This window comes from Arachis hypogaea, chromosome 7 (assembly GCF_003086295.3).
Source record: "Arachis hypogaea cultivar Tifrunner chromosome 7, arahy.Tifrunner.gnm2.J5K5, whole genome shotgun sequence".
NCBI classification, from domain to species: Eukaryota; Viridiplantae; Streptophyta; class Magnoliopsida; order Fabales; family Fabaceae; genus Arachis; species Arachis hypogaea.
The window spans coordinates 62,319,147-62,332,218 of NC_092042.1; the positions used below are offsets into that span (position 1 = coordinate 62,319,147).

Genomic DNA, 13,072 nt, shown 5'->3' on the forward strand with positions numbered 1-13,072 from the left:
CATACTCTTCTTCTCCGATATTAAAAATAAAAAGCGCTAGCGGAGTTCTACATTCTCCAATAAAAGTTCTACTTGAGTAAAACATGAAGCTTTCATTGCCGACATCAATAGAAACTGACCTGATTAGTTAGCCACGACCTTTTAGATTGCCTCTTCATTACTCACCTGGAACCTTCTCATACCCTATAATTTTGAAAACCTTGGAAGGACATTTAGTTATTTGGTATGGGATTATGGGGGATACCTTCTTTTGCGGCTATAGTTGAAATTGCCCACAACTACCTAGATTTTTCAAAGAAAATTGACTTAATACGAATCAATTGCAATGAAGGCACTTTCAAAAATTGCACTTATTGTCGAGAGCCTTTTATCTCAAAAGAAAAATTTATTAGACAACAGCATGTGTATGAATGTATATATTTTTGAATCTCTAAAATATGTCTCCCAAGCTTAAAACTATTAATTTGCTTTATTCCCGAAGAATATCTAATATCACATTCATGCTTTTCATAAGATTGTAAAATTGTTCTTTGAAATACCTCCAAAAGATAGGCTTGTCTTATATAACTATTATAATGTGCACCTACTTCAACTTCAACTGTTTGTCTGATATTCTTAGTATAAAGCCTTTGTATATAAGAGAAGTTAAAGTAGGTACATATCATATAAGATAATTCTCTTTTGGAGGTATTTCAAGGAACAATTCTATCATCCAATCGAGTCTATATTATAGAATGAAAGAAAAACATGGATATGTGAAAGAAAAATCAGAAGGATATACACGTTATATTTATTGACTTAGAAAATTTGTATGATAAGGTGCCAAAGACAAATTTTTTAAAGAGTTTTAGAGAAGAGGGAAGCAAATATTTCATATAGAAGAATGCTAGGGGTCAACAAAATTTATTTTTAATCAGCAGTTAACTATTAATATTTAAAAGTGTGGGATAAAAATATGTTGCTGGATTACTAGACTAAAAGAATTAGGTTGATAGTTAAAATTAATAGCCAAAGAAATAAATTCTTATGGTCCTTGAATATTTCTCTTCTATATATTCATACAAATGCGTACATATGATTGAGTTATAACTAGGTTGGGATCCAATGGTGGTATTTTCTTCCGTGTCTAGGAAAATCTAAACAAGCAACAAAGCAAAAACACAACACAAAACTAAACAACAAATTCCTTTATCAAAATCTGCAAGAAAGACACCTCAAAAGAACGTATCACAACCAATCAGTCAGCAACAGCATTAACGTCTCTTCGAACCCAATTGAAAGACACCTCCCAATTCTTGCTTAACATCTCCTAAAATTTTAGTAATAATATCCATATTATCACTTGCAACATAATTTATAATATGACACCCAACATTTCACATAAGCATAAGACTATTTCAGACTGTCAAAAATTTATTTCTAAAGACCGAATCATATGGTAAATGTTCTAAACTATCTTGCACCCAAATATCATAATGATTTCATATAATGCAATCAAATCCCACCACATGAGAGTTCGAAAATACACTGGCATCACAATTAAATAAAAAAATTTTGCATAATACTTAAGTCAATAACTTTTCACATTAATTATGGTTGTGCTTATTGAACGTATCTAAAAACCCATACTATGGTACATATTTTTAGGTGATAGCATCGTCTTCATAAGAGAATCACAACAAGATTTAGAGTGAATACTCCACCTGGTTCCTGACAATTATCTCGAAAGGACAATAAGGCCTTCAAAAAAAACCACCCAACCTGATCTTCGATCTTTTTTTGGGACTGATTAGCCCCTGTGCAAAAAAAAAGTCTTTTTTTAGTACATGGGCTAATCAATCCCATAAAAATAAAGTTCAAGAACTGGGTTGAATATATTTTTTTTTCAAGAGTTTCATTGTCCTTTGAGATAATTATTAAGGACTATGTTGGATTTTAGCATTAAAAATGCATGTACTACTAGAAACACTCATTATTATCCAAATTTCTCTGCCAGTATTGTCACGGAATTTAGCATAAGAGAATCCAATAGTAATAATAAGTTGGAAAATATCTCGATTTTTACCGTCGTATTGTAGGATTCGTGGCTTTAATCTGGGATATATCTTATATGAATTTCTGATTTTAGTTTCTATCCTAAACGAGTATCGATTATTTTAATGAGCAATGTTAAAAAACCAGCAACATTTGTAATTGGTAACCATCAACTAGCCATCAATGATAATTTGATAGTGTAAGATTGGTGTGAAATTTCATCCAATGGCTCACCTTTCTCTGCTGGTTACATGCTGGCCAAATTGCAATAAAATTGCTGACCCCTAGACTTTTCTATTAATCTCGGAGCATGAATAACACTAATGATAGCAATTTCAATTATTTAAGGAATTTAAATTTACCATATTACATATTGAACTTAATTTTACAAAACACACTTTAAACATTTATTTAACAACGGATGCACAGATTAAAAGCTAGTTTATAATCAAAACCGAAATAAAAGTCTAAAATTTATAATGGTATGTGCTCATGAAAAATATACTGTTCTACCGCAAAAAAAAAAAAAAAGAATGATTACTTTTATACTCGACACTTTGTTAAAAAGAATGAGTAAATAAAACAACACCTATAATTAAAATACACACGAATACATAATACCTAATTTGATGACCAATGTTTACTATTAAGCATTTTTTTCTTCAAACCAAGTTTAGACTTTATTAGCAGATGTCATCATGTAACATATCACATTAACTCCCAAGTGATCTTCAAATTCCAATTTGAAAAAAAAATCATTAAGATTAAAGATCAGCAAGCATGCCACTAGCTAAACCCGGACACTAGCGACCAAAACGTCAGCTCAATGTTTTTCTTTAAACCAAATTCGATAACCTATATTTTACAAGGTCACTAGTTCGCACAAAAATGTCACTATTCCAAGTAATTATTGACACATACATCTAAAATGAAACCACCTAAAATCAAGGTAATAAACAGAAAAACTAAGCAAACATTTTGTTACCAAAACTTATAAGTCATGTTGAGAGCCCATAATAACAGCCCCTCATCCACTGACTCATACAACGTGCACTTTCCTGTAATTATCGGCTGCTTTGGATAGCGATTGTATTGAAACAGGTACTCCTGGCCCCATCTGCAACAACAACAACATTGCACTGACTTGGCAGCTTGAAAGAAAGAAAGCAGATATACAAGAATTGAGAAAATGTGCATTATCATTTTTCTGAATTGATGATCCTCATAGCACAAATATTCCAAGATAATAAAAATTTCTGAACTGTATAGTCCATCTAACCTAGGACTAGTAGAAGGAATCAGGCAACAAGGCACTGTAGCATCAGGAGATGATTCATTTCTATAATATTCTGGTGGCTAAGCAAAGGCCAAGATAGTGGTGAAGTAAAATAGATTAGAAATGAAAATAAATTCGAGCTTACCGTGCTGCTTAGATGGACAGAAAGCACATACCCAGCATATTTGGAAGCTGATCAGAAAAAAAGAAAAGTGTCGGATAATAGAAATAAATGTAACACTAACACATGAACTTGGTGATCATGTTAAACAAAATAAAACCAGAATCAAGCATTCGAAGTTTAATCCTCCATGCAAAACAGAATCATCATTCCAAATATGTGAATATCTGTGTGAATCTGCATTACCATCACATGCACCTAATGAACTATCAATGTCTCATTCTCTACAGTAAGCTTGCCCTACAATAAACCTAATTTTGATAATATAATATCCTTAACCTTTCTCAGTCATACTCATGGTAGTCTTAAAATGATATCATATTGTTTATTTAAAATCTAGAACCTAGTTTATGTTAACACCTACAGAATTTCTTCTAATGCACGGCAAGGGTAATAACCTGAATTTTCAGTTATCAATTTATTCCAATGACTTTCCCAGTTGTAAGAAAAATAAACACAAGTATCCAACCAATCATGGAAGGTGACATCAGGATTCCAGGAAAACCACAGGCTTAAGCTATGTAATTCAAAAAGAAATATCAGCATTAGTGCAAAGGATAAATCTGACTTAAGAACATGTCAAAATACTGTGATTTATGTTAGAGAATCCAGCTTAAATGCTATCAATTATATAGATAAGATCAACATTTCACTGAAAAACCAAGTGAAATCTTCCATTATAACAGTAAAACTACAATACCAGTATACGTTATTTATGTGCTTTCAATATTAACAGTCTTATATATATACATTGTAGTCTTCATACAGGTCAAATTCTTGTGTTCGCCACCAAGGTTGAGACATGGGAGTGTTTAAAAAAATTTTAGACTTAACTTTTTAGTGTGCTTGGTTATTTTTTGTGACCAACTATTAACATGCAACTCCACTATTTCAGGAGCTAAAACATTGAAAATTTCCTTTCCCAGTAGGTAATGGTATATCATATTTTCTCCTGAGATAAAAAAAACAATAGCACAAGTATATGTGCTACTTACTCTTCTTTAAGCCAGCAGGCTTGGCAAGCAAAACAGCATTCATAAATGCGCCAATATTCTCTCGTAAAGCCTCTTCTTTGTAGCTTACCTGCAGATAGTAATTTTAAGTATAAGATTACATCCCGTGCAGCATAGCAATTCACATATGGAGTTCAAGGAGAACATGATTTCACCTTTCCCACTCCAATATGCAAAATTGATTTACTTTCCATCTTAAACTCAACGCGACCTTGCCTTAGTTCTTTCAGCTGACCAGCAATATCACTAGTCAGAGTACCAAGCTGTAAAACATATAGCAATCACGAGTCAATACGATCTACTCATGCCGTGCCGTTCAAAAAGAAAATTAGAAAGTCAATAAGCATTGGAAAAGGTTACTTTCTTGTCTGGCATCAGCCTGCGCTTTCTAAGATATTGTGCTATCTGCATAATAGTTCGCATAAGCTTCATAATTCAGAAAAACCAACCAATCATTCAGATGACAGATTCAAAATACCTTTCCAAGATGAGGTGCCATTCCAGGAGTTGAGAAGCACTTGTCAACTTTAAGTTTATTACTACCACCTGTAGTAATTAATACAAATACAAATTCTATTAGATATGAATAACATATGCACAAAAAACAAAAAAGCCTAACACACAGCTTAGGATTTTATATTATTGGCATTAAAACTAAAAAGTTATCATTGCTAAAGCATGGAAGATAAGCTTAATATCTCCTCTGCATAACTAATGGCACACAAATGTCTCATAACTAACATAAGCATGTGATGAACAAAACACATTTTCCCAGATCAGCACGCCCGAGTTTGACATGTCAAAAACTATGAAAATCTGAATCTCAAGGGAAAAAACTATAATGGGAAAAAGATATAATACCAATTCATATGATGAACAATACACACACACACACACACACAGAAGAGAGAGAGAGATCAGTTCATTACTAGCAATCTCCTCAATAAGTTCTTTGCCACCAACTATATCAGCTCCAGCATTTCTAGCTTCTTCTGCTTCTGCCCCTTCTGCAAAAACAGCCACACTGACGGCCTGAAAGATATAAATAATTAGACTACAAACCAAGCATTATATGCAGTAATTAATAATCACAGGTTACCTTTGGAGCACCATGAGGCAGAATCACAGTACCACGAACTGCCTGCCACAGTTGAAACCATTATCTTCAGGAGGAATGAATTAACAGAACACCATATAACAAGACCGCAATGATATGGATGTAGAAGCAAAAGAATAAAAAATATCATTTTCACTTAGCAGTCCTGATTTTTTTTTTTTTTGAAAGAAATGCACTCAACATAATAAATCATTTAAAGCATGCAATGCTTAGAACAGTTAAGACCCCCCCCCCCTCCCTTCTTTCCCCTTCCCCCGGGGATTGGGCAAATGAGTTTGACTGAAGCAATGTTAGACCAGTTTTGTACCACAAGCATCAAGGATAATAAATTTCTTCACTCTTTCCTGGTCCAACAAAGAACCAAAAAAGCTTTAAAAGGACTATCTCAGTCAAATATAATTTTTATATATTCTTTAGGAAAAAAAATCCCATGCAAAGCTAACGCTAGTATCAAAATAAAAACATGCAGATGTTCCATGTTTGGTAAATATAATGTAAATTGGACCTCAAAATTTAACTATTAATGAAGCACATACAAGCATATATGATAGGTGATTCAAAGTGGATAATTTGAAGTCCTACAGGCAGTCTTCTTATCACATGGCAGTTATACGTATAAAGAAGGAATTTGCTTAATCAGTGGGATAATAATCATATTCTCTCTTTGATGTATTGAGACTACCACTCATACGATATATGTAAAATATGGACAACAAGTCATACTTTCAAAGCTCAAGCCGATATGCCAACTTAAAAAAGATAGCCACGCAAACAAGACGTGGGACAGTTAAAAGAAATGGAATTGATATATACTGACTCATACCAGTTCTGTTCGCTTTGAATCAATACCCAATCTTACATGTGCTTCAACAGTTTCATCAAACTTTGCCTTGGCACTGACCTGAACAATATTTAAAATATATTCAAATAATAGTAAGTCGTGGATCATTTAATATAAGAAGTCAAGAACTCAAGAAGATTCATTCAAAGGATCAGCAGGAGGCCGACGGCCAATAAGTAGAATCCATACCAAAAAATAGCAACTGGCACCAAGCAAAACTTTAAAATCCAATAATTTACAAATCGCACACCCCAAAAAAAAGGGAAAAAAAGGAAAGAGGGCACAATTATGTTGTTACACTACTTGAAAAATTTGAATATATATGGAGTCTATGGTGCCTATGCCTACAGCGGCTATGGTGGCTAAACAATTTTCGCAACACCTAAAATTAAAGTCACTATTTTACATGTTTTGCAGGTATCTACACAGTATAGCAGTGTTAAATTTAAATCCCACCAGAATTTTATTATTGTCCTCTCAGAAAGAAAGTAACATTAGTACACTTCTCCATCCATATATGATATATCTATGACTTATGGCTGTTACTTCTACAACTTCTATTGCTATATTACTACACAAACTTTTATAGGAAGAGACAGATAAATGCATATTATATACCTACATGCTACCTACTAGCAGCAATAATTTTAAGTCCACTTAAATGTAGAATTTCAGTATAGATTGCTGTCTGGAAAGAAATGACCTACTAGTGTTTACCCTAGTCTCACAAAAGATTTTTATTTTCCCTTTTTTTACTTCTCAAAATGCATAACTTACAAGTTATCTCAGAAAAGTAATATTTTCAATGGTCTATACAAGTTGCTAAGACAGCCAAAACTAATCAAATAATTTTTTTTCCAACCTCTACCTTCTCTATTAGCACCAATCACCTACAACTAAACTTGGGCACAGAACAAATCCTACTGAAGCAAAAGCAAGTCAGCAACACCAATAACTAATCCTTCTCCCATAGGGTAGGGTACATGGATCCCAAGATGAATATTCACTGAAGAAAGAACATAAGAAATCTACACAACCTAACCACCTATATTTGGGAGTCTAAAGGCAAATGAAAAAGAGAAAATCTGAAACATCGTCATTTTTCCTTCTTCAAATCAAAATCTGTTCCCTTCCCCATCCACTATCTCATAAAGAAATTACTAAAACGCACCTGGCAGCACACCTGATACAATGTCAATGTCAATCTAAGTGTGTGTATGGATTAATTTTTCTTGAAATTGATTTTGAGATATACATACCAAGCATGCACTAAAACAGTTATCCAAACACAGCGAATGGAAATCAAACTCAGAAATGAATTCAAAACTGCAATTTCGATAACAAGAACATATGAACCAACCTTAACTTGGCGAATGGCCTCGTTCAAATCAAGGACAGGGGGAGTCTCATTGCGCTTGGGCATGATCAGCATCGGAAAAGGCACCTTCATCTTCTCCTCCTCCATCTTCTTCCTTATCTCATCCTCAACCTCAAGCATCCTCCTCTCTTTCTCCGCTTCCTCATTCCTCTCTTCCGCGGTCACAACACCCGGATCATCGCCGACCTTATCCTCCGGCAGCGGCGCCACTCTCGGAGCGTAAGAAACCGGCTCAATCGAAGGCGCGTCCTTCACGTACCGAATGTCCTCCCTTGTCCATCCCCGCTGCGACTCCTCCTGGCCCTCGGCCGACACCGGGCGGCGAGGAGGAGGCGGGGGCGGGCGTTCGCGGGGGAACTGAGGCTCTGAGGATTCGGTTTGTTGGGGTGCCGGGTCTTTGGGTTTGAGAGGGTAGGAAACGGGCTGGATTGGGACGGATTGGAAGGAGGGTCTCCTTTGAGGAGGGTCTTGTGGTGGGTTCGGTGAGTCTTGTTGATCTTGTGGTAGTGGCGAGGAAGAAGAGAGGGGTCTGTGAGAGGTGAGGGAGAATGGGGAGTGGAAGCTCGAAGGGTGTTTGAAGAGGAAATGGTGGCGGCGAGCTTGGGAGAGGAAAAGCTTCAGTGCCGCCATTGTTGTGTGTGTATGAGTAGGAGAGAGAGAGTGAAGTGAGAAGAGCTTAGACTTGGCGAACCGGGTTAATGGCAACTCTCTGGTTTAGACGTAGGCTTATGCTTGCTTGAACTTTGTCTGATTTTTTTTCAGTTGAATAAATATTAAAAATAGAGCAATTATTCAAAGGGAGCTACTCAAATGAAGATGCAAAAAACATCGAGATTTTTAAGATTGGACATTTTAGTTTTATTAATTTTTAAATACATAAAAAAAAATTATATTTAATCCTGCTAAACAAATCAATTCATGTTCTTAATTTTTTGTCAACAACAAATAAAAAATACTGACATAAAAATATGGACAAACACATATAGTACTCAATTGTTGGATTTGAATTCTCTAAAGTTTGAATTTTACTTTAAAGAGTAAAGTATGATCTTTTACCCTTGAATAGTTTCTTTTTCATATTTATTTTTGGTCTCACATATGAAATAAATGGTGAGAGATCATAATTTACTCGATTTAAACGCCAAAGTGGTCCCTGAGATTAACAAAATGCACCGATTTAGTCCCTAACTTCCCAATTGCACTAATTACGTTCTCCAAATTGGAAAAAATGCATCAACGTGGTCCCTCTCATATTTTCCGTTCATATTTCTTGCCAGCGGGAGTAACGTGGCGAATGATTGCCACGCTGGAGGATGGGAAACGTCGTCGTATTGGGTTTTGGCGCTAAACCCATAACTAGACGACACCGTTTCAAGTAGGAAGCATTAACAAAACGTTCAAACCTCCCTCCCCCAATATTCAAAGATCACGTTGTCTTCTTCATCTTCTGTGAACTGAAAGCGCCAAACCCTGGCATTCGAGAGCCCAAGTGTGGCTTTTCGGAGTGAAACAATTTGGAGTTCAGAGGAACTTGGTCATCGTTGGCTAAAGATCGGTGAAGGAAGGAGCAAAGATTCTGCATGAAATTTCCTGTGACAGAGGTAGGCATACAGTATATTAGATAGTCTTGTTCTGTTTTTCATAGTGGTAAGGTATCCATCATTATGGATTTTACTTGGAAAATTGGTGTAGATTGATGGAAAACCATGGATGCTATGTTAGTAGCTAGGATTTTTACATTTGGTGGTGCGGGTAGGGGTTATCAGAATGCTCTGTTTTCAAACTGAAAATATGGGCATTTCTATAACGGCATAGTCACTGAAGTAGTTGTTAGTTAGCAATTTTGGAATATGATCTATTGTTGTTTGCTGATTCCATATTTTAGATAAAATGTTTTTTTTTTCGATACAGATGGAAAAGTTGCTGGATATCATGTTCCATCATGGTGGAACGTTTAAGAAGAATATTGATGGAAAGTTGGTTTACTCACCTGACAATAGATCTTACTTAGGAGATTTAGATGAAGATACACTTGATGTCTTCTTTGTCAGGAACTATTTTAAGGAGTTGGGATATGACAAGGTAGTTGAGTGCTAATGGCTGGTTCCGGAGAGGAGCTTGGAGGTTGGATTGAGAGCTCTGACCACTGATGATGAATTAAGGGAGATGTGCTTCCATGCACAGAGGAATGATGGAGTAGTCGATGTTTATTTCGAACATGGAGTTTCGATACCTGAACTGATGGAGGGGAAAGAAGTTGTTCTGTGTCTGGATTATGTTCCAAAAGAGGAGCTTGGTGGTGACTTAAACAAGAAGAACACCCCTGAGGATACCTTAAATGAAATGCGAGATGACAAATCAACTCCTGACCCAGTTCCTCCTACTCCAATCCCATTACAAACAGTCTAATTGTAATCCCAAATCCTGCTAACACCCTCACCACAAGACCTATCCATGATGACACCAAGTCCATGGCTGATCATGAGAACCCCAAACAGAATCATATACCCAACCCAAAACCCACTAGAAAGTTCAATACAACCCCAACTGTCAAGCAGAATCAGAAACCCAAGCAGAACCAGCAGCCCAAAAAAACTCAACCAAAGTCCAAGCCCAAGTTTACTTCAAAACCCAAACCCAAATTTAATCCACCTAAAAGAATCACAAGATCTCAAGCAAAGGGATATTGGAGTGCTAACAAAGGGAAGCAAACATTTCATGTGGATTTAACTGCAAACGGATCAAGCACTGATGAGGGGAGTTCAAAGGATGAATATTATGTCCCTGTGCAAGATATTATCAGCTATGGCACAAGATGCAAATCACCACATATATGTGGTTGCTTGGGCTATAATCAACATTGAAAACAAGGAGGAACTGGAAATGGTTTTTGGACTCCACGATGATTTAGGAGACTATAAGGCTAACGGGTGGTGTTTCATTTCTGATATGCAGAAGATAAGACACTTTATATTGTAGACTTAAATATTTCTTAATCTTTTTATATTGTTGTAAATGAATGACTACATGTTGTAAGCAAAATGTATATCTATTTATTGTATAAACTAGTTGGTTCTATGTCTTAATTGGTATGAATAATTGCAACTTGCTAATTTCATGAGATTAGCATAGATGGCAGCTTATTTAGGTTGTTTGGTTATTTAGGTAGTTTGAATATTTAGGTAGTTTGATTATTTAGGTTGTTTGGTTATGTAGGTAGTTTGGTTATTGATGTTGTTTAGTTATTTAGGGTATTTGGTTTCTACTATATCTTTCCATCAAATGCAGGGGTTAATTTCGGCTGTGGAGGAGGTCATGCCACAGGTCCACCATCGTTTCTGTGTATGGCACCTGTGGCAAAATTTCAACAAACAGTGGAAGGATCTTGAGCTGAGGAGACTTTTTTGGGATGCTGCAAGGTCAACCACCTTTCAAGATTTTATTGGCAACATGGACAAGATTAAGAGAGTCAATGAGGAAGCATGGACATACCTTAACAAGTGGTCTAGGTATTCATGGACGAAGTCTCAATTTAGCCACAGGCCAAAGCTGGATAATATATGCAATAACGCATGTGAGGTCTTCAACGCAAGGATCAAAGAGGTTAGGAGCAAGCCAATCATAACATTGCTTGAAGAGGTAAGGATGTTCGTTATGAGGTCCATTGCAAAGAACAAGATAAAGTTGAACAACCACATCGAAAAACTTCCTCTAGTTATTCAGAGCCGGTTAGAAAAGGTAAGGAAAGAGTCAAAGAACTGGGTTCCTATATGGACTGGGGATGAAGACTATGAAAAGTTTGAGATTCATGGACACCCAACAAACATGGTTATCGATCTAGGCAAAAGACTTTGCACCTGCCAGTTTTGGATGTTAACATGTAATTTTTGTTACATTTACATTATATTTATTTTCTATTTAGGTTGTTTTTACTTGAACTATTAACTGACATGGTCTGGACTTGAACTGCCTTTTGTTTGGTGTGCTGTAGGCATCCCCTGTGTTCATGCCTGTGCTGCTCTTGCATGGGTGAACAAGAGACAAGAGGATTTCTGTCACCCCTTGGTCACAATGGATTCATACGGGAGGACCTATGAACATTACATCAATCCTCTCCCGGGCCAATCCATGTGGGAAAATCAGCATACAGTCAGCCCCAGGCTCCTAACATCAAACGGAAATCAGGAAAACTCACAACCAAAAGAAGAAAGGACGTTGATGAGGATACTAGTGTAAACAAGAAAGCTAAGCAGACTGTTATCCTAAAGAGACAGATCAAGCCATTCACATGCACATATTGTGGTATAAAGGGACACACCAAGAGGGCATGTAAATAAAAGAGAGCTGATGAGCTTGCTGCTGCTCTTGCAGCTGCAGCAGCTACTGTGGCAACTTCCAAGGCCAAAGCTACTCCTACTGGGAGTACACCTATAGGTAAAGCAAGCAACACTACCATTCCTGGACCACAAGCAGCTGACATTTTACCACCAGTGTTTGCACCGCAAGCTGAAGAGGTTGAATTATCCCAACCAAGCTATGGTGGAATACAAGATGACGTATAAAATGTCCCAAAATATTTGTTGTTTACTTCCTTGATTTAACTCCCATTTTCACACTAACTCATACTAATTATCACACTTTACTCAGGCACTACCGCACCACCACCAAGAACAAAAAGGCCACCTAAATTACCAACCAAACGGAGGACCTCACCACAACCAGTAACTACTTCTGTCGATCCCATGCAAGGAGCAAGTGTAGCCACATCTTCAAGGTTGGAAAATTTCATGAAGTTTGTTCCAACACCACAGTTTAAGGCACCAAGAAAGAAAAATCCTTGATTTTGGATGTTCTAGCTGCTGATTTCAGAATATATATGGGATTTGGACATTGGTTGATCTTTTGGTTTTTTTGTTATTTCTCTACAAGAATAGCTCTTAGCAGACTGTATGGTTTATTTTGATTTTGGTAGTAAATACTCTTAGCTGTTTCATTTTGTTTATCCTTATGTGGTCAACTGATAGTGTGTTACATTAACAATGTCTTGTTTATAATCTACAACTACTATTATCAGTTTACCTCTTCTGTTCATTCAGTTTGGATTCTATTTTTGTAAAATCTATCTATAAATAACACACCAATAAACTAAAGAGTTTCCATACATTTATTAACAGTTGCTTTCAAACACAGTTCTTACATTTTTACCATCACAACTAAAACAACAACTAACAG

General features: G+C 36.2%; 2 protein-coding genes across 2 annotated transcripts; one reads left to right on the plus strand and one right to left on the minus strand.

The window, feature by feature from the left end:
- Nucleotides 1-2,852: 2,852 nt before the first annotated feature.
- On the minus strand, nucleotides 2,853-8,589 carry LOC112703227 (uncharacterized). The gene is made up of 10 exons (XM_025754579.3): nucleotides 7,823-8,589; nucleotides 6,445-6,522; nucleotides 5,604-5,645; nucleotides 5,434-5,536; nucleotides 4,983-5,050; nucleotides 4,865-4,909; nucleotides 4,660-4,767; nucleotides 4,487-4,574; nucleotides 3,456-3,502; nucleotides 2,853-3,151 (listed from the first exon to the last, which is right to left on the minus strand). The coding sequence occupies exons 1-10, from the start codon at nucleotides 8,468-8,470 to the stop codon at nucleotides 3,074-3,076; spliced, it is 1,305 nt and encodes a 434-aa protein (XP_025610364.1). The 5' UTR covers nucleotides 8,471-8,589; the 3' UTR covers nucleotides 2,853-3,073.
- A 2,056-nt stretch (nucleotides 8,590-10,645) lies between these two features.
- Nucleotides 10,646-11,873, plus strand: LOC140174380 (uncharacterized). Its single transcript, XM_072198826.1, has 3 exons — nucleotides 10,646-10,762; nucleotides 11,129-11,668; nucleotides 11,832-11,873. The coding sequence occupies exons 1-3, from the start codon at nucleotides 10,646-10,648 to the stop codon at nucleotides 11,871-11,873; spliced, it is 699 nt and encodes a 232-aa protein (XP_072054927.1).
- The last annotated feature ends 1,199 nt before the right edge of the window (nucleotides 11,874-13,072 follow it).

Excerpts from the sequence above, each read along its gene's own strand:
- LOC112703227 (XM_025754579.3), bottom strand. The coding sequence starts at position 8,470 with ATGGCGGCACTGAAGCTTTTCCTCTCCCAAGCTCGCCGCCACCATTTC. Across the intron at positions 5,537-5,603 it reads TGCCTCATGGTGCTCCAAAG|GCCGTCAGTGTGGCTGTTTT; the intron begins GTAACCTGTGAT and ends TATATCTTTCAG. Across the intron at positions 4,768-4,864 it reads GGCTGATGCCAGACAAGAAA|CTTGGTACTCTGACTAGTGA; the intron begins GTAACCTTTTCC and ends TATGTTTTACAG.
- LOC140174380 (XM_072198826.1), top strand. The coding sequence starts at position 10,646 with ATGGCACAAGATGCAAATCACCACATATATGTGGTTGCTTGGGCTATA. Across the intron at positions 10,763-11,128 it reads ATGATTTAGGAGACTATAAG|GGGTTAATTTCGGCTGTGGA; the intron begins GCTAACGGGTGG and ends CATCAAATGCAG. Across the intron at positions 11,669-11,831 it reads ATGGACACCCAACAAACATG|GCATCCCCTGTGTTCATGCC; the intron begins GTTATCGATCTA and ends GGTGTGCTGTAG.